The 22,001-nt window shown below is 41.2% G+C and overlaps 1 protein-coding gene across 1 annotated transcript; it reads right to left on the bottom strand.

The window, feature by feature from the left end:
* Positions 1 to 6: 6 nt before the first annotated feature.
* LOC111661776 (uncharacterized) lies at positions 7 to 22,001 on the bottom strand. Its single transcript, XM_023415439.2, has 14 exons — positions 21,788 to 22,001; positions 10,340 to 10,413; positions 9,647 to 9,732; positions 9,418 to 9,457; positions 9,224 to 9,304; positions 8,739 to 8,846; positions 8,539 to 8,648; positions 6,705 to 6,753; positions 4,922 to 5,042; positions 4,622 to 4,716; positions 4,301 to 4,366; positions 3,967 to 4,066; positions 3,355 to 3,507; positions 7 to 3,227 (listed from the first exon to the last, which is right to left on the bottom strand). The coding sequence occupies exons 2-14, from the start codon at positions 10,403 to 10,405 to the stop codon at positions 1,834 to 1,836; spliced, it is 2,469 nt and encodes an 822-aa protein (XP_023271207.1). The 5' UTR covers positions 10,406 to 10,413; positions 21,788 to 22,001; the 3' UTR covers positions 7 to 1,833.

Below are 22,001 nucleotides of genomic sequence, written 5' to 3'. Positions count from 1 at the left end.
ACATACTAAGGTTTATCTCTTTATAAAAACTCAAATAAGTAGATGCATAAATGTACACAAGCTTTGGTCTGAGCCTCAGCATCACTGATGTCAACCATACCCATAAAAGGAGCAGTGATGTGCAACTGGTGGTCAGGTCACATGACTAAAAATACTCCAGCAAGCCAAGTGCAGGCCAGGATCCAAGTTCTTTGGTATGAATCACAACAGCCAGACCAAAGTTCATGAACAAGCCATTAAACATCTGTTAACATCTGGCTAAAAGGAAAAAGGTTTTCTTTAGCAGTAACCTTGAACTCCATTAGAAAATAACTGAATACTTCCAGAGAATTGCAAAACCTGTCGGTAATAACAAAACCAGTGCAAAAAAAACCAAACAAAACAAAAAACAACTGATGTTGAGACACTATATAATGTAATATACAGAATAGCTGAATGAAACAACAATATAAACATGTTTTACTATTAGGTCCTTGTACAGTAGATTATGGCTCAACTTCCATTTCTCAAGAACTTTTGCTCTGTACAATTAACAATAAACTGACAGTAAACTCACTGCATTGGCTCTAAATTATGGCTGTGCATCCAAAGACATTTAGCTTTGATTCATTCACTTCTCTCCCTGGTCTGACAATCTGGAACAGTATGATGAGGAGTATGTCCTTGTTTTCTTAAATTTAGCTTACTATGTGCACATTCATAAACGAACATTATAGGTAGCATTTATTTCTTGGCTAGGACTAGTTTCCCGAAAGGCATCGTGTCTCTGGATGTGTTCTAAAATGTGAAGACTTCATTTTGGAGTTACTGCCAATATGTAACACTTCCAACCACTAGAGGGAGCTACTCTTCATGAATATGTCTCATTACTGTAAATCAGTCTGGAATCCTCATGTTAGTCTTATATTTCCATCTTATTTAACCTTGATATGTGCATGCATATATACATGAATCACTACATTATTGCTGTGTAATCAAGTGTCAGACAGATATAACAATGAAACTATTTCTTTGAAATTGACAAAATTTAAAGGTTAAAAAAAGCAGCAAAATACCCACAGGGTACCCACTGCCTCCTGCCTGTATTTACACCAGTAACAAATTGCACCATGTCTTCCCTGCTGCTGGTGGTCGCAACTTTGCAACCTTTAAAAGGTCTGTATGCGAACTGCTATGGTGCAACCTGGTTAAGTGGTGCTTTGTCATCAAGTATTGACCTAGAGATACAGTAAAGAAACTGTGTTATATTAATAGTTTCTCATTATAGTTTGACATACATTTAAGATGTGTGAGCCTGCTCACAGTTGACCATAAATGCAGTATAAATGTATAGGCTTTGGGTGCTATATACATTTTGCTTCAGCCTCAAAAGCCCTTGCGTTAGAGTTGCTACCCAGTACACTGATCAGGTTAAGACACTTTGTTGGAAGAAAAGGAAACTATCTGAAGAAGAAGCAATGGCGAAACACGCAGCTGGTATTAGATCACCTTAATACTGTGTAAATCTCTCATTACCGTCCATCAAAATTGGAAATCAAATCTGGTCTAAAAGAAAAATACACTCACTTTTTGTGCAGAAAAGGTTAACACAGATGGCAATTTTAAATACACTGCCCTTACAAAAAAGGTGCAAGTGTCACAGAAATCTGTACATATCAATGAAAAAAGTCCTTTCACACACGTGCACGCACACATGCAAATACATAAACCTCTGACACACTGGGTAGCTACTGGCCTTTCACCTCTTATATGGCTTTGAAAACAAATCAAGCATTAAAAGAGAGTCCGAATCATACTGGCATAATCAGTAACATTTGAATGATACTTGAAAAATCAGAAGGTCACTGATTTGGGCAACTGCTGTCCACCTGGAGGCATCCTGCAAAAGTCTGGGCTGGATCGCACCAAGGGCATGCCTACTGCTGACTGTCCTGAGGGCCTGGAGTGGCCTGGGGGAGACCCGGTGTACAACAGTGGTGCTGGGAAGGCAGAATGGTCCCTGGGGCCCCTAGAGAAAGGCTTAGAGTAACTGGGTGAGGTGGCTCTGTGTGTGTCTGAACTGCTGGCAGTGTTGCACTGAAAGGGAGTGAGTCTGTCAGCAAAACTAGCTGGAGGAGGGGGGATGATGGAGTCCTCCACCCAGCTACCTCCTTCATATTCAGGCTCCTGTGGCAAACTGGGGAGGGCACACAACGAGGGAGGTATAGGAGAAGGGGAAGGAGGGATGAAGAGAGGAGGTGGAGGCAGAGGGTAGAGAGCAGGGTCATAGTCTCTTTTAATGGCATGTGGAGGATTGCTGTGCATGCTGGGAATTTCCTCAGGAGTGGAGGCCAGCAGCCTGTCCAGGCAGCGATCATCCTCATCAACCTCAGACAGGTTGTCATACTGGGAGGTGTTGGAGGGCCGCCTGTCTCCCGCAGACGCCGGGACATAGAGAGATACTGGGAACTTGGTTGGCTTGGGGGGAGGAAGTTTGGGAGAGGAGGAAGGGGAGGAGTAGAAAGCATGGGCAGGAGAAGGCTTTGTGGGGGGAGTGGGTGGTTTTGGGCATGGTTTTGGAGACAACTTCATCTGAGGAACCAGGGTGGACCGAGGAGAAGGAGAGCGGCGCTGGGTCTCTGGACCAGTCCCAGTCCCTAGACAATGTGATTCACGGTGAGGCCTTTGGTCATTGTGCGCGGGGTAAAAGAAAGGTGGAGGTGGCAGATCTGGAAGATCCATAATCTCTTCCTCAGTCTGCATGACAAGAGTGTCCAAAGCAAGGGGTACGTAGGGTGGAGGCCAATCCAAAGGCTCTTCCTGGGTCTCTGGGTCTCCACGTTGGCTCTCTGGTTCCACCCTGTCTTCATTCTGGCTACACTCTGGGAGTGACTCCTTCACATTTATGTCCAACCCACTCTCAGCAAAGGGTTTGTCTGCATTTGGAGGTAATGGAGGTGCTCTACAAGGCCTTAGAGGAGAAGGTGTTCTTTGTGTGTGGACTACAACTGGATCTGGTGAGGGCAAAGAGGGTGTGTTTGCCCTGGAGAGGTTGCTTGAGTCCTGGGGCTCTGCAGGAGAAGGGGTCTGATGTAGGGTGATGCTGTCTGATTGCTGGGTCTCTGTATCAGGCTGGCTGTTGGGCTGCAGATTTATTTTGACCTCCAGAGGAGTGTCAGGCTGCAGCGGCAGTAGGAGAACTGGTCTCTCTTGACCTAGAGGTTTCTTTGGTAGCTCCTCTGACTTGCCTAAATAAGGAAATGGAAGATAAGGAAGCCATCAACAAGGAGAAAAAAATGATACTTTGGGATAAATGAGACGAAGAAGTGACTGTAGCTTTATACTATAACAGAAATACGAAGAACACAACTGTACCTGGAGGACATTGGTCCAGCTTTTTACCGCGTAGCTCAGACATACCAGCCTGTAAGTGCTCAACCACCATATCATCAGGCAGGAAGAAAGAAACAGCCAGCTGCTCTTGGAGAAATTCCCTCAGGTCCTCTAACTGAAACTTCTGGAGACGCTCTGATCAGACACACACAACACAGACACAAAAGAGTGACAATTAACTTACAGAAAGGGAGACTCTTGTCAATGAGGTTAAATGTCAGGTAACCTCTGATATAAATATACATTTTAATATTAAAGACAGTACTACACTAACACAGGCCTATCTTTAAGGTAATTAAGGAAGTGTCCTGTCAAAAAAGTGCTTTTGCAAAAAATTGACCAATGTGCTGTGGCAATGCTCCAGCAAAGCATCCAATGAAAAGTCAGCTTTCAGTTCTTCTCCACAGCAACTCACCACTTGCATTATGTAAGCCATCCAGTTAGGAGGCAGCCAAGCGTGAGGCAGCGTGCCATGTAATCCACAGAGTAACATCCACTGGTATAGCAACAGCAGCCATGGCTCTGTCAGGGCATGAAGCTGCTTTGACTCATTTTGAACGGCAGGGAAGATAACATAACCAGTCTCATACTCACTCTTATGTAACTTCAGGGTTGTATATGCCATGGCAGTTAGCATCTTCTCTCCCTCCAATATGTAAATGTCCCACAAACGCAGGGTGAGGGTGAAAGGGGTCTGTTATGTAAGACACAGAGCAGTAGAGAGTCAGTCTGATTAAAAAATAATAAAACAACCTCAAATGTGGCGCAATGTTCAACAGGACTGCAAGAGAATGCACTGTGAGATAATGATTTATGGCTATGTTTAAGAGCAGAATACATTTGGGACTAGATAGTAACTGAGAAGCTCTGGAGATGGAACATTCATGCAGTTCATATTCTTTAAACAGAAATGTTAGAGAATACTCACTCTGTCAATGAAGCACTGTAGAAACCATTTGGTGGTGTAAATCCCTGTTGTCATCTGCTCCTTGTCCTGTGGGGCAGGAGTTACTGAGAAATAGTCTCTTTGGGAAGTAACTCCTTATAATCTGTTCTCAGTTATAAATCTTACTATCCAAACAGTCCTGACTCTGAACATGTGGCCTTTTGCAACATAAATTAATCACATAATGAGAAATGTCCTGATTAAATCAACTGCATCCCATGACCTGTAAGCAGTCCATTATTGTAGCTCCATGTCTGTTGCATGGGCAGAAAGCATGAGCCATACAGATGTACTGTAACTTACCAGGTGTTTCTTTAGCTTAGGCAGCATTTTGGAGAGGATCAACTCATGGTGGGCCTGGAAACGGTGCAGCTTGGGAAATCCCGGGATGAAGAACCCTAGCACAGAGAAAAAATAAATCAGCAGGCCATAAATGGTGTGTGGTGAGGGACACAGAGACATAATATTTAGAGATGAAAAAAGTATTTTCCCTCTTAAAAGACCAAATTAGTAGTGGCCTCATTCAACAGTTTTTTATATGTCCAAACATTTTTCTGTATAATTTTTTTTATCTTTCTATCTTCATTTCTTCCTCTGTCTCACCATGCATCGCATGCTTGTTGTTGGTGAGGAGCTGGGAAAGAGCCCAGAAGGCATCTTCCTCATTCAGGTACATGAGCAAGATGGCAGCGATCTGACTCATCCCCTGGCAGTAGCTCACCTCCTGAGGGAACGCAAGAGAGGAGACAGGTTCAATTAAACAGAATGAGCAAATGAGAGGAATTATTCATAATTTAATAGAGCACAGCCACACACAGGCCTAAAGACCAAGGGAGGAGAGCACCTGAATGTCTGATGTGGTCTGAAGGCAGACTGGATGTGTGTGGTTTTATTGCACAGCAGGAGCTTCAGACCAACTGTAGATGCAGCTACAATATTATAAACACTAAAAATATTTACTGCAGTCCAATACATTCTCAGTATTGTCATGTCTTCAACTTGAATTACCGCCAATTTGACTCCACCATGATTCGATGATTTACACTAAACACATCGCCCTTGGCAAGTACAGATACACAAAACCAGACACACACTTGGTATTTGTCCATATTAAGCCGATTTATTGCACAGCTAGAGATGGACACTCCAAAGTATCCTTTCAAGGAAATACAGTAGATATAATTGATGTTTGCACAGAGGTTAAACTACACATTCTCCACATTCTTCTCTACCATCACATAGGCGAAAAGGACAAACACACTTTTCTCCCTTATCCCTCCCTCCTCCTTTCTCTCTCGCGCTCTCCTACTGACCCAGTTTCTTCTGAGCAGCGTGTCAGAAGAGAGGAAAAGGGAAAAAGGGGACAGCACATTTCCATTTCCTCTGGATAAAACACCTCTACCACACAGGAACCGACTACAAAACCAAATCAGAAAAACAGACATGGACTGTGTTTGCGTACGGGGGAGATGTACAGATCACTCCTGCGCAGTTGTAAAATCCAGACTTCACTCCACTGAGACATACTCTGGTTTATGATAGAGAAAGGACATTGGGACTTCAGGGCAGATTTGTTATGTCTGACTTCAGCATCCGCAAATGCATTGCTAAGACATTACTGTACAGGAAACACTGTTAAGATTACAAATGAACAATAAAATGTATGAAACGGGATTAGGGTGTCATGAGAAATTTGTTTAGCTACTGTATATCACAGTACTGTATATCATATTTTGTAGGGCTACAATGTAAAATTATTTCCCCTAATCAATTATTCTGCTGATTATTTTCTCAATTAATCAACTAATAAATGCCAAGAGATTGTGAAAAATTCAGATTACAATTTCCCAAAGCCTCAAATTCCTTGTTTTGTCAGAAAAGTCCAAAACCTCAAGATATGCAGATTATAATCACATAAGACAAGGAAAAAATCCTCACAACTGAGAGAAACTGGAATTGGTTCTGCATTTCTGCTTGAAAAATGACAAATCCATGATTAATTGATTTTGTTTCATCTCTTGTATTTTGCCTTGCCAAGTCAAGTACATGTAGAGTCAAATGGGAACTTGGTCTAACGATGTGAGCGCTGAGTATAGATGTGGGTTTACTGGTGGTCTGGCTGTTAGATTGTGTTCCTGTATGTTAAAGGCCGAGCCAGACGCATAAATAAAAGATCTCACCAAAGGCTCTGAACAACGAGAACAGATGGGTTTAGATTGCTTGGCCTGTTCTTTGTTGTATGGAAACTAACGCACTCGGTGGACTTGCAGCTGTTGCGCCACTGGTTTGCAGCTTTTGCTGTTCAGCCAGTGTATACAAGACTCCTCCATATTATGTAACACACACTTAAGTAGGCACATATATACACACATGCAAACACACTTACCGTGTTGTAGACAGAGTAAGCTGCTAGTACATGAAACAGCGCTTGCTGCCTAGACAGGGAACACAGAAACCACCAGTTAAAAAGAAGGATGTGATTCCTTAGCAAAAACTGAACAAGCTGAAAACACTGTATTGGAGTATAGCAGAGTTTATTACATTAAAATTCCCCAAGGCCACATGACTAATAATCTCTTAACATCCTCATGCCTAAATTAGCACCATCAATCAGCACAAACAGATTCAAAACAGTTGCAAATATTTCTGGGGAGGTTGACAAACCCAGGCTGCAGCATATCATCCTGGTAGTGTTTGTGTAAAACTGTGTGCGGGTGTGTGTGTGTGTGTGTGAGTGAATGTGTTTGTGTGCCTTCTATCCAATGGTCTTAAGCCTGAGCTACCCAGCATTCCCCATTCCAACATTTTATTTTATTGAAGGGTATGTGCGAAAGTACTTCTGTGATCTATTAGTGCTGTGTTGACACTCAGAATTTAATAAAGACCGATCACAAAAAAAAAAAGATCCCATTTTTATGGCTTCTGTTTTTAGGGATCACTTAGTGGGTTTTGTTTAACATGATTTCTCGTATGTCAGCAGATATCATGTTTTCATCATATAACTTCTTCCACAGCATGGAACTTCTCTCCAGTTTTGCTGACCGCAGGGTTGTGTGCTGCGTAGCTGATTACATCTGGAGTTTCAACTGTTTCAGACGGTGAACACAAGGCAGTCATTGTGTAAGTGTATGTGAGTGGATCAGGGAGGGGGCATTAAGAAATATAATGTAGACAGAGAGGATGTCTCCTCTCCAGGCCTTTATAGTAAATACATGTCTTTAATACAGTGACAGAGACAGGAAAGGAGCTTTAAATAGCTGTCAGTGTCTCGGTGTGAGTAAGACAGCTGTTGACTTGCAGGGAAGGAGTAGGCAGCCAAACAGGATGGAGTGGTGTTTTGGTCTGCTTGGACTTAGTAGCTTTGAATTGGAGGGGAAGGACGTTACAAAGAGCGAGAATGGAGCAATCAGTCACATACTCTGTTAAACTGACAAAGACAAACCAGTAGCTTTCACACCTGTCCCACAACCACAGAGCAAATGCTATAAAACAGAGTGTTTGTGTTCTGAAAGTTTTTTAATGTGTGTTTAATCATTTTTCTCTTTATTATCATTACATGTATGTGTTGTCTCCAGATAACAATGTGGGCAGTGTTATTCCACACATGCACACTTCATTTTCATCAGTGCACATTTCTGTATGAATGCCATTTCCTGTGGGGCTTCGTGCACTGACAGGAAGGCTAATAAAACACTGAGAAGAGGAAACAACCGCTTAGGTTTTGTGTGAGTATGTGAGCGTGTGTGTGTGTGTGAGTATGTGAGTATGTTAGTTTGTGTGTGTGTGTGTGTGTGTGTGTGTGTGTGTGTGTGTGTGTGTGTGTGTGTGTGTGTGTGTACGTTGGGGGAAGGGGGCTGCTCCAAGGTTTAAACTAGAGGTCACACCCTGCAAGAGGGCAAACCGGAACATGTGAGGTGACAGAGAAAACGTAAACAAGAACTTTGGAGACACCATGTGAGACAAAAGAGGTTGAGGATATTTGTTATGAAAGCTAACTAAACTGTGTCAGAGTAGAATTCACATGACCCACAACAATATAAGCAGTGTGTTTGCTCAAGATAGGTAAAAATTACTCAAGGTTTCCAATGTGACTCTTTTGGGTGGCAGTGATGTAATAGTTTAAAAGAGGAAATTAAGAAATTTTCATGCCAAATCAGTAATGTTTGTAAATGAATTGAAAGTTCCACGCAGCTTTCTGCTGAGTGAAGCTAAGAACTCACTTGACTCCAAAGCGATCCATGAACATAATGTGGTTCCTGAAGGTTCTGTTGACGTCCAAGTCGATCTGCTTGATCTCTGTGGAGAAGTTGCGAGCCTGCTGCTTCATTTTCTGGAGGACAGAATAAGGAGGACTGTTAGAATTTACTCTTTTAAGGTATCCACATTTTAGAGGAACTGTAATCAGTTTTAAGATTCATACCTCATATTTCCCTTGGTTATCTTCTTTGACTTTCTCTATGTCCAAAAGCAAGGCCCACGCCTGGCCTCTCAGCTGCAGGGGGATGCCTTTATATACTCGCTTCACCAACTGAAACACATGTGACAGAGACATATGGGCAGACGTGAATGAGGACTCTCTAAACATAGAGAGACGGTCTTCACCACAAGAGGCAAGAGGGTCACATATGGATGCTGCTCTGTGGGGTGTACCCGTGTCAGCTCTCTTGAATGACAAGGACTCATCACATGCACTTATACACTTGCTTAAGTTGTCTAGACTGGAGCGAAGGGAGGGATAAGGGAATAAGCTCTGGTTAAAAGGGGAATGGAAAACAGATTATTAACAGACATGGAAATAATACATCACATATTTTAGCTGAAAAAAGGAAATTGAGACAGTATGTTTGTGTGTGCGAATCCCTGAGTTCACTGGTGTTTGATGTGCGTCACTACTGAGTTACACACCTTTTCACTGTTCCTGTACTTGTCCCAGTTCTTCACCATCTTCAGCCATTTCTCCACTCTCTCAACCTCCTGATGCTTTTGCTATGAAGAGGAAAGACATATATACATGTGGTCGACTGCATATGTGAAAGGGTGTAAATATTTCACATGCAAGGTCAAAATCTGGACTAGATCTGGACTATAGAAGTTCATACCTTCTCTTCAAGTGCACTGGGTGTTGGCAGTTCTTCCTCACTGGAGCAGAAAAGCAGAAATACACAACATGTGTTAGAAACAGGAGCACTGAGATGATAATCTAAGTTTAACATTAATATAAGACAGCATCGTGACGTGAGAAAGATGAGAGAGAAAGTTTGACAGAGATACAAATTAAGGTGTTCTCCACAACCACAAACTGTCAGAACTTTAAGTCGGGTAACTTACTGCAGGAAGCCGAAGCGGTCAGTGACCTTAAAGATGCTGTAGTCAGCATCCTCCCATGGGTCAATTTTGACTCCCTCCTGCCTGCCCTGAAACATTCACATACCATTACCTCCTTATTAGAAAATACTGTATGCAAAATAAACTGTTAAAAGTTACTTCAGCTGATGCTTGTGTAGCTGCAAACAAACTGTGATACAGATAAATAAAGTAGAATAAATTGTCCGTGCCAGCAATAGTACACCAGCTTTACTTGTTTGTTCCAACAGCCATCAAAACAACACTAAACAGACTAAACCTTCCTATGATTTGTGCCTTCTCTTTCACATGTAGTTCTCTTGTTTTCCTCTTCCAAACATGAACACTCAAAAGGGTTTTACCCCAATTTGTGCCACACAAATTCAAACATTCACGGTCACTGTGTCATCAATTGATCATTCCAAGTAATCCCATTTCCACTGCCTGTTGGTAACAAATCTATTCTGAGTTCACACATTGCAGGCACCATTCAGGACCTCTCTTTACCAGAAAGACTGTCGACTCCTCTGTTTTGGTGTAAAACACCTTGGCTTCCCTCTTTAAAAGGCAAATTATGTACCAGATGATCATGATTTTAATTTTTTTAGGATTGATCATTGTTACAAATCAAGACTTTCACAAACTGTGGCTCCAATTTCTCCCTTTGTACACTCTTACCTTGTCATATCTAGAAATGATTTCAGCACGTTCCTCTGCTATCAATGTGTCTATGTCCTTCTTCATGTCAAAATCTGAAAGGAAGCAGAAAAAAATCTCATTAATAATCATCAGAATTGACATAAACCAATCATCAATGTAACTGAATATTTATATAAATAAGGTATTGTAGCTTGGTGGTTTACTGCTCTCTACGGTTTTTGGTGTGGATGTCTACAATATGGAGAGGGTATGGAGAGATCATCACATACTTTAACTAGACTGCCTTGATTGCCTTTACAGGGATGGTCTGGATGTATTTTCTGAAGTTTGCTTAACGAGTTTAGTAACATAAGGACAAGGAATTATCTATTTAAGTTTAGGTCAGAGTTTAGGTCGACTACAGAATAGTGCTAATCTGGAAGTATTTCAGTGTGCTGCCCATGGACACTTGAGCAGGGTGAAGAACTTCTGACTCAGGGGCTTGGACCTACGGATGGTTGTGTGCCTGCTTCATCCTATTGATGGGCTACATTTATTTGGGAAGTGTGCATTACGTCTACAAAAAAGCCCTTCTAAAAATCAACAACAACAAAAATGCAGGAAGTATTTGTAGGTCACAGAAAAGACACTATTTGAGGTGGTGATGCTACAGCTTCTCTCCATACATCTCACCATCAAATCAACTTAACATTACTGACTTGCTTACTTATTCATCACCAAAACAGAAAAGGAATAGCAACATATGACAACTCATACACATTTCACACAGATTATACTAATTCTCTGTACCATAGTGTGGGGTCACAAGGCCTACATCACACTGTTCCTTTAAAATAAATATTGTTGAAAGCTGGAGTCTATTAGGAGCCAGGGAGTGAAGAGGCAAGCCACAAGGCCATCACCAACTTCCAGTTAATGTGCCCAGAGCCTCAAATGACTAAATACTTGTGTGATATGAAAAACAGTGTTTCTCACATTCTTCCAAATTTGCCCAAATTTCAGGTTTTAGATCCGATTAATTTGAATGATAAGGGCAGCGCAGGACAGGCTGAGAGTGGATCAAGATGGTTTAGATTGAATCTCTAAACCTCTCACAATGCCAAATAATCTGTCTAGTGAAATGCTTTCAAGCAGGCTTTTCCCCATTTTCCTTCTGTGATTTTTGGATGCGCAAACACTGTGTAAAACAGCCGCTGGAAAAAGTACATAAAGACAGAAAGAAAGCATGGCGTACTATATGTTGAACTATGCATCATTTCAGGGTATTTTGCATTCACAGAAGGCCAGTGGGTCATGAGGCATAACAATGTGTAGTATGACACAGCGACAGTCATGGCACTTTTCTTTTTATTGTATGTGTGTACAGTTATTCATGCCTGTGTGCACATACAGCCTCGCTGATGCCAACTCACAGTACTCAAGAAGCATGACAGCGACAGACTGCCTGAGCCCATGAGGAAAGAAACAAAGATGTGGCCAACTGAAACCAGTGCCTGTAGTAAAACCGGAACTCAGATGCTCTTGTTGCCTCTCCCCCTCCCTTTTTCTCACAGTATAACCCCCACCTGACCCCAGTCCGTCCCTTTAAGCCTGTCTCTAGCCTTCCCTGGCCTGATGTGCCCGGCCAGCACAGCTCGGCTGTTTAGCAGTTGTCAGGGCTGAATAAACACCCCAGAGAGAACAGCCTCACCGCTTGTTTGCCAGGTCAGCATCTCATAGTGATGTTTGAATACAAAGAATGTGTCAGGTGCACCCTGCAGGCATAGTGGACGAAAATAGATATAAGAAAACTTTGCAGCCTTTGAATGTACTGTAGGTGTTGAAGCATCAGTGTTAAGAGGCAGTCGCTAGTTTCTTTTGAGAAACAGGTTAAAAAAGTAGGCCTTTGTTATGCTCCACATTTAAATGCAGTCATGAGACAAATAACCAAGACGAGAAAATTTAAATCAAAGTAAAAGTCTTCCAATAGACAGGGGAGGCTATTTTGGTGTTACTTTAATATGAATCTAAAATAATTTCATTTTCAAATTGCTCCGTAGGTCAAACTAAGGCATATAAATATAAAATTAACTTTTCATAATTGTGTTGGTTTAAAACCAAACTTCTTTGGGATCACTCAGAGACTTTCTGTGACACTGTAGAGGAAAACTCCAGAGACAACCCCATTGCAACAAATGCTGTGCACCGAGGAATACTTTCACTGACGCCTGATGGCATGTGTAGCCAGCTGAGGCCTCAGGTGGTATGTATGTCTGGCATGCCTTTCAGCAACAGGTGTGAGAGCACCTGCCTCCTCTCACAAATACTCTATAGCTTTTTCCAACAAACCCTTATGGCTAGTGCTAACTAGGAGACTTCGTTTAGAACAATTTCCCCAACATCTTACATCTCAATGCCAAAACAGTGGGCACAATGACAAGATAAATTAAGGAGATAGGTTGCAAGCCATTGAATTTCAAGATGCAATTTGTTTGTGAGTATACATTTATTAAAAAGTCATGTATATTTTTGGCTCAGATGTGATATGTCTTCATATCTTTACACACAGGCACAGGACAGGAATTTTGCTTCTGCCTCCCCTACAATCAGAATGAATCATTAAAAACGTTAGTATTGATGTGTCATTTCCTTTTCATCAGGTGCCAGATCCATCAGCCATATACCTCATGTCTAACAACACAGCATCCAGTCTTCTCCATTAAAACAACAGCTGAGTCTCTTGTCTAACAGGTGGTCAGTGAAACCAGACCAGTGAACACTCTGCTGTTCTATGCTTTTCTTTTTTACAATTTCCCTTTTCTTGTCCACCTCAGGTCAGGGTATTTTAGCTTTTTTCGAGGCATCAGCATATTTTTCTGAACAGTTGTAAGCTGTTTGTGAGGGGATACCATTGACATGACTCTGACCTTGTCTATATCATATAATCAGGGAATACTGTCTGCCTACTATATGCAGGCTACATTTACACATCTAGGGTGATATGGTTTGAACAAGAAATTAATGTATAGCTTTCTCTATATTGTTATTCTCTCCAGGGATGGAAGCAATTAAAATTACATCAGCTATTTCACATCAGAGTTGATGTGAAAAGTTGTGTTGAAGCCTGTTTGTGTATGTTGTTTCTTTGGATCAGCAAAACTTGAAAAATATGCCAACTAGCTAAGTGGGCTTACAGTATATTATGGAATTCAATGTGTAAAAATACAAACAACACTTCCCATTGCACCTGCTGAGTTATTGCTGGCAATGGCATCTGCAATACACAGTATTAAAAATACATTTGTTTATAAATGGATACCAGACAAATGAGAATGATTTTAAGCAAAACATGATAAACTTCAAGGCCCATCCTGGAGTAAAACAGAGATGTTTTTCACTCCAGTTCCTCACGGTGACTGTGAGCTTCTTTTTTTCTACATCACTGTCTACTGAGTAAATTTGTGTAAAAGGTCTGTTATGCTTCATCTTTAGGTTCCAGCTGCTTACTTCCTGTGTTGAGTCTCCAAACTGCTGATAGCATTGTGTTGGGTTCAGGAAGAAAAGGAAACCAGTGGCCGCCACTCCTTCAACAACAGGTTCAATGAGAACTACAAAAAGAGAGTGACAACAAAATGGGTCTCCTCCTAAGCAAGAAAAGCTTTTACTGAGAAAACCCTCAAATTATCTGGACCTGACATTTAATAGTCAGCAAAAAAGATGTGAGTGATACCACACGGAGGTCAGTTCACATTAACACACCAACACAGCTGAGCCCCTCCTCATGGGCACTCAGTGGTTGGTTCAAAGAAATTTACTTTGAACAGCTCTTTTCAAGTGGTGATTAGAAAGGTGGGTAGTTGTGGTGGAACTCAAGGTGTCTGATGGATGGAAGCTTTAGGAAAAGGTGAGTAAGCAGCAGAGAAGGTCACTAAGTGGGAGACAGATCATGCAGTTAAACATCATACATGGGGGAGTGTACATTTTTGTAGGAGTGTGTTGTAGAAAGGAGTATATGAGAGAAAGAGAGAGAGATTAATTAAGGTTTCAATTGTTTATAGATTTTAAGACAGAGAAACGGCTGTAGGTTTCAAGCAGAAAATGTAAGCTGGGAATTAAGTGCGTGACAATAGGCATTGACACCTTTTACAGAAAAAATTAAAATATAGATCTTGTCACATATCTCTCAGAATGTAGCGGTGGTGAGAAAGTGGTGGGTTGACCAGTGGGCCAGAAATGCAAAGAGCTAATGACACTGCACATGTAGTGAAAAACCACTTTCCTGTATGGCTAAATTTTGATGATCTGGTTGCTTACAGGATATAAGACTTTGAGCCTGGGGCCTAGGTGACATCATTTCCTGTTATGACATAGAGCTCTAAATCTAGCTTGCGTATATAAGCTCTCAATGCACTGTTGTAACCACAAACAGCTTGCAAAGCATTCTGAATCACATCCAGCAAATTGTATAGTTTTAAACAGCGATGCAGCAGTCAAAATTTCTTATCTCTGAATGTATTGCTTCTTTGTGCTGCGTTCAGCCTGGGCATGACTTACATGATCTAGGGTGTCATTTCTTAAGCCATAAATAAATTGGCTTTCATGAGGCAGAATTATTAGGTAGTAATTTATATAAGTAATAGTAATAAGTAATTTTACTACACTTGTGAGGGGTTCATTTTTCAGACAAGAAAGTAGAGGTATAAGCCGGGCTCTGCATGGGATCCCAAAAGGCCATTTATTCCTGTCTTAAAGTCTAGTGCATGAGTTGAGAATGCTACAAAATTTGAAAAATAAGAAAAACATTTTTTGACTTAGATCAACATTTAGCAGTTGTTCTTAAAAAAACGTAAATCAATTACATTAAATTTAAAAGAGAGAGATGAGTGCACTGAAATTTAACACACTTTCTGATGTGTTTATTTATTTTTTAATCTTTCCCATGTTTCACATGGGATGATAAAGCACAAGTCCTCTTTTTATATATTTCTCCTTGATCCATGATCATCTCTCCTTTGGTTTATAATCAATCTTAATCTGAGTAGCAGTCCGATTTAAAACAGATGATTATACAACTACACAGTCAGAATGAAAGGCTGAGATTAGAAGGAGTCTGGTAGTAGTCATTTTACTGTGGGATCCTGGAAAAGTGCTGTGATATACCCTGGACTGATAGTTTAGGTTACGTAAGGTGTGTGTGTATTTGTTTATCAGTGCTCTGACATCTGAAACCCTCAAGTGAAACTACATCAGGGTGTGGGATGTTTATACAAGCAGAACGAACAGCAGAAGGTTGCTTCATCTGAAGTCACTGGGCTTGTTTAACTAATTGTGTTCATAATGGTTGCTCACTGAAAACACTACATTAGAAGCATTACACAGATTTTGCATTGAAATCCCAAGGGACAGATTACAGATCACATTTTCATTTTCACTGAATGTCTGCTATGTGGCTGGCACTTAAAATCCTAGCCCCAATTTGCTGATGGCAAAATGAAGCGACAGATGACAGATGTTTAGTTCTTTACCACTGGATGATTAGTCAATGCTGTGTGGTCTGCCAAAAGATGCTCTGGCTCCGAGATAAGACAAGCTTCGGCCAGGCACTCATTCAACCATGTTAACCTCACAAAGCATACTCGCATTCTGCGCTGAGTCTGCCATATATACATGTGATTTATTATCAATCCGCATCATAAACCCTCAACTGTCCTGCATGTGCTGCATTATGTTGCCTTGGGGTCTGAAAGTACTACACACCAATTACCACAGACAAGTAGAAAATACCAGCGTATTCTAATGATTCCTAAATGAAGGGACTTTTAACTTTTGCCTCTGCATTTCATTTGAAAAGGTCTAAAATGAAAAATGTTAATTAACTGACACCTACATCAAGGAGATACATAAAATATAACAGGCAGCCAAGACAGTCCTAGATAGAGTCCTACACTGTATGTCTCTGGTATTCCTTAATCCCATGACATTCATGTTTGTGTGATACCTTAAGATATTGCAACACACATTAAAGTCACAACTTTTGCTATTTACACAGCTTTTGACTTCAGGACTTAATGATTGCAGTAATTTCTAGAGTCATTATGGATGCAAATTGCAACAATAAATTTCAAAGAATGTTCTGCAATGCAGTGTATGTTATTATCTCTGTCATTACATTAGCCTAATGCTGTAGGCTCTTGGTGATTGTGGAGAACAAGCATCATTCTAGTTCAGAAAAGGAAGGAGGCTAACAAGCAACCACATGGCTCCAATTTCCACATGAAGAAGTCTTAAGTCCCAGATGGCTTCAGAGTTCTAGTTTTTAATGGGTGTCAGACACACAGTGTGTGCATGTAAGCATGCATGTGTATAGAAGAAGCAGAAAATGAAAGGGGGGAAAGAAGAGAGAGCTGGACAGAGAGAAAGATTAGGATCACCGACAGGTTCTGTTTTTAGCAGGGGCAAGATAGCTGTGAAAATAGATCAGAAATGTTTAAGTTGCCACAGATGGCAATCAAGTTCACCCTCACCAAAACTTAAGATCTTTTGCTCAGTTCTTCTCAACATTACGTTGATCTGGCGATTATAAAACATGCATGTTATAAAAAGGAAGTCCCTCAGAGACTAGGAATCAGTAACTCACCCCACAGGAAATTTAAGCAGGCTAGTACAAGATGTTCAATGCTGGCCCTTTCTTTAAAGGAAGGTATGGACTCCAGATGGAACTTCAGAGACACAGAAATGCTGCTTAAACTGAATAACTGTAGGCTCGATAGTCTAGGTTTTATCTTGTACCATCTTCAAGCATGTTGCAAGTAATGACCAGTCATTACATATATGCTACAATGATAATGTGTATGTAAATAATCGGTACCTTCTGTAGACATAACAAGGATGCAAATGCCCGGTGCTACGAAACATGTGTTTTGCAGGTGTGATGGTGCATGGACAATGGACAATTGTTTACCCCTAGTCCGAGTGGTTCCTCTAAGGAGTTGTTCAAAATGGCTATTGACTCACAATAAAGCATGGCAAACAGTGCGGTAACTTCATCTACTCTTGACTGGGTTGAAGCAACCACTATGACATATAAACCTGGGGATCAACTTAAGAACAGAAACAAAAATGATACTGAATTAGACCAATGACAGAAAATCTAACTGTTGGGAGCCTTAATAGCGAGCCACAAAGTCTCAACAAGAGATTCCTTGTCTATCTTGCTGTCTTAGGCTCTCATTCTACCATCTCCCTCTGTTTCTTTTGTACAGCTGTAGTGTTTGTGTTTATGCATAGAAAATAGCAGCGATACAGAGACTGTGTGACCCAGGGGCGAAACATCCAGAATACAGGGACTGGGGAAAAGCACAAGGCTCAGAATAGATTGTTGTCCCCAAGGGTTTTTTTTGTCCTGCTCCACTCAATATTACCACTGTCGCTCTGCCTTATTGTTTTTCCAAAGCTAAGCACACAGAACATAGATTAACCTACACCATCCCAAACTATCTATTCCACATCTTAATAAAGGAAATAACAAGCTCGAGCCTAAGGAAGGGGGACTCTCTATCACCTCACCCTGAATCTGACCCAGCCTGAGAACTGTCTCTGCTTCCTTGCTGCTGCCTCCCCTGTTACCTGGGGGGAGGGGGGTGTCTAAATATAAAAATGACCACACAAAGTTTTAGATGCAGGAGTAGCGGGCCAGCCAGAGAGGCCTTGTTTCCCAGAGTGGCAGCACTTTTTTTCAAGGGGTGGTATGAGGAGGACAGGAATGTCAAGGGAACAGTATTCATAAACACAAAACCACAGGACCCTGCTGAGAAAGCCACATTCTCATAAATGGATCCTCTTCCTAGCAAAAAATGGAGTCATAATACAAACAGCGAAACCAGGGGAAAGCTCTCACCCAGAATTTGAGTAACTAGTGCTATTACATTATAAAGATTATAAAGATTTTGCCCCACAAATTGCTTTGACTGCAACAAAATGCACATAGTCAGGTCATCAATAAGCTCACAAAAACATGAGATCCAATACCACTTCCACTGTTTGTATACCACTACAATCCCCTCACCACACCACAGCACAGCGCAACAAAACGCCAAAGAGATTAAATAATTCAAGAAGGTGAACACATACAGAGCATGTTACCCAATGAATAAGGCCCAAGCAGGTGAAAAGTTAGCTGGTCTCGAGTCAGAAGCTAAGCAGAAATTATGCTAGGTTCACTGATGCACACTCCACTGGTGATTTGGTTATCATAGTTTTCATGTTGAAATCATGTTTACAAGCATAGAAACAGAGGATTAAGGTACATGGGAGAGGAGCAGTCTTACGCTGGAGGGAAAGTGTAATTTCACCATATTTTAACAACAAAAGGAGGTAAAGAATTTGGAGCAAAAACAAACTTGAAGTGGCATGTAAAAAAAGACACAAACTGGAGACAATCACAAAAGGGAAATTCCAAGATAGCCTGGTTTAGCCATACATGCCAAAAGACAAACAACTATTTGGGGTTATTATCCCAAGGAGCCATCACTCATCTCCTCTGTGGTGTGGTGGTTTTCAGCCTGAGTGACAATCTTCCATCTCAACAGTAATGTGACCTCAATTTAACCAAGGGGACAGAGTGTGGGGAATAGATTGGAGTAATTTAGACAAACTGGCTCATGCAAATGTCTCGCTGGTTTCTGACAGAGGCTCATACAGCCAAAGTGTAGTGGACCAACTTTTTTTCTTTTTTTTTTACAACTAATTAATTTATCATTTAGTCAATGAAATGTAGGAAAAAGTGGCATAAACACACAAACATAGACTACACAAACAATTCCAGATTCCAAGATGGTGTCTTAAAAATACTTGTTTTGTCTGACCAACAGTCCAAACCCATTTATTATTCTTTAGTATATGAATATCCTATAAAAGGTCGTAAAAGTCATGATCATCACCGTGTCATTTCCAAGGTCTAGGTGTTTGTTATAATCCTGGGATTGAAACCACTGGCCGGCATTGGCCTTTTCTATGAGTTTGGTTGTTCTCTCTGGGTCTACAAAGATTTCAGGCATGCAGTGTTGGTCAATGTGAAACTGATAGTAGCACATAGCTGAAAATGTGAGAGTCACTGTGGTTGTCTCTATACTTAAGTCTTGTAATAGACTGACAACCTGTTCAGGGTTACCCTTACGTCCCAGCCTGTGTTTGGTGACACAGGGTGTAAAAACTCTAAGATATCTCGAGTCACACAGCAAGGCTACAGCCTTTCTGTCTTTTTTATGGTTGGCAAAAAGCTTCACTATCTGGTGTGTTTTGTGACACTGGTGCGTTTGTAGGCCTTTGACGTCCATTATAAAGCTACCATTCAGAAAGACAAGAAAGGCTATTGATGCCTCTCCACTGAAATAATATTATCACAACAGAATACAATGAATGCTGCTGATTGAAGAGTGTTATGACGGGTCTACAGATGGACATTAAGTTTGGTCTCAGTATAAAACATTAGGATTTAGTAATAAAAAAACTACACTTTGTTAATTGAATTTGAAAAAGATGCTGTTGAGTTTTCTTAACCAAAGTATAGTTTAACTTATTGTTTGCATTTCTGGTGCAATGCTTTCATCCAGGAAAGGAATTTATCATTGCCCTTTGATACCTCAAAGTGAGGTAGTGATGACTTACAAAAGAAAAATGAAAAAGACTTAATCACCAACACTGATTGTACTAAAAATGGCTAATGCTGCTGACTGAGGCCCATTCACAGGCACAAAAACAAAATAAGGGCTCACATGCTCTGTCTCACACGTGGCTCACATCCTGTTGGCATCAGAGAGGGCAGTCAGATCATTGTTCAAGAGCACATTGAAGAGCCTCAAAGCTTTCTGCAAATAAAAGCTCAGTTCACATGTATTTCTTAAATTCGAACTGCACAGCTGGATTCAGCTTTTCAAACATCAAACCTTTCCTACAAAGCACAAAGTTAAGAATTCCTTGGTGTTTACAAAAAATTACATTAAGAGAGGTGCAATTATATATACGTTGATCCACATAAGGGAGGCGAATCCTGTATATCAGACATTAAAAATTACAATTGGTTGCCTTGATCTCTGAACAAATATCATGGTTTGAACAGATATCAGCAATTAAACCAATTAACACCAACAAGAACACATAGCAGAAAGATGGACACAATTAAAGAGACAGAAATGCTGTGTGATACGATGGGGGGGGCACAGGAAAGTACAGGAACAAAGCTGTCACCTTTCCGATGTGGGTCTTCCTCCTCAAACCACAAGCAGGTTTGACACTCAAACATGTGCATGTACAGCTAAGCAAAATGAACGATGTTATATATGTTTGTGGACTGAGCAGATAAGATTTTATACAACTGGACAAAAAACTCACACAAACTCATTTACAAAAACATCTTTCTCCTTCCACTTCCTTCACAGACAATGTTGGTCATCATGCATATTTAAATTGTGGAGTAATGGACTCGCCATTAGCAGCATGCACATCTGCAACATTAGACTGAAAACAAAAACACAATGAGGGGGTAAATGACAGTAAAACAATGAGTACCAGACATCTGGCAGAGGATGAGAGCTAGATCCTGCTGGAGATCTTTGACTCAGACTGTCTGCAACCTCCCCCACTCCAAAGATGAACCAGTGAGACGCCCAGTTAACCCACCAAAGGGGACCACGCATGGCATGACATGACATACAGGCCAGTTACTGGCCTACTTCTGGATGCTGGAGCATCTGTGGTCTGTGTAGTGAGTTATGTAGGGTGAAATCCTGCTTTCTCCAATAACAGGAACTATGTCTACTTCTTAAACGAGATATCATTATATATCTTGTACAAAAGTATGGTTCCTGAACTGAACCTTAGACTGAAGCAAATTGAGATCTGGCTTCATACGCAGACACAGAAACCAAACAGTAAACAAATACTGTGTATGCTGGAATAGATAGCTAGAAAATTAAGGCGACATAGATAGATAGATAGATATATTTCTCAACCATCCTTGCCATGGGTTTACAAGCCATTTAACTGCTGGAAAGCCCGTGAAGAGTGATGCAAAATCAGAAATTCCCCAAGAGAAGCGGTCATTCGCTGCTCTTACCGTAAAGGGGTTGTTAGGCAAGCCATTTACTCTTTACACTAAATTGTATCGGTTCCCAGAAAACGAACCAGCCTAAATGTTCATCTCTACAAATCACATGTGTATGGGAGCAAAATTTAACGCACCCCACAGCTGCACGCGAGCGAGTAGCCGTTAGAATGAGTGGGGATTGTTTCCTTTAGTGGTTTGTAGAGAATTAGGCAAGTTGTAAAAACATAAAAGGACCAGATAATAAAGACCCAGGCGACAAGTCTTTTGTGGCCACCCACATACTACCGTTTCCAGCGCTAATAACTGTGAAGAGAGTGAAGACTAAACAGTATTCCGAAGTACAGACGCTAACAGTTCAATAGCAAACCGTCGTCGCTGCTTACCGTTTGGAGTGACTTCCCTTCTACTGCTGCGCTGTACCGACAAGTATAAACAAAATCCACTATTTTCATTCTCCCCCTCGCTGTCCAGGGGAGCCGGTGTCACTGTGCTGAAGGCTTGTCCCTGACTGTCGACTAGCTCCGTTGAAATCGATGCTGGTCAAACGGACTCACCCCCCCTGCCCACCTCCACATGCCGCGAGCTGGTCGCAGCTGT

This window comes from Seriola lalandi, unplaced genomic scaffold, assembly GCF_002814215.2.
Source record: "Seriola lalandi dorsalis isolate HSWRI2012SDOR001 ecotype SW California unplaced genomic scaffold, Sedor1 jcf7180002054553, whole genome shotgun sequence".
NCBI lineage: Eukaryota > Metazoa > Chordata > Actinopteri > Carangiformes > Carangidae > Seriola > Seriola lalandi.
This window is presented reverse-complemented; position numbering and strand designations above follow the sequence as displayed.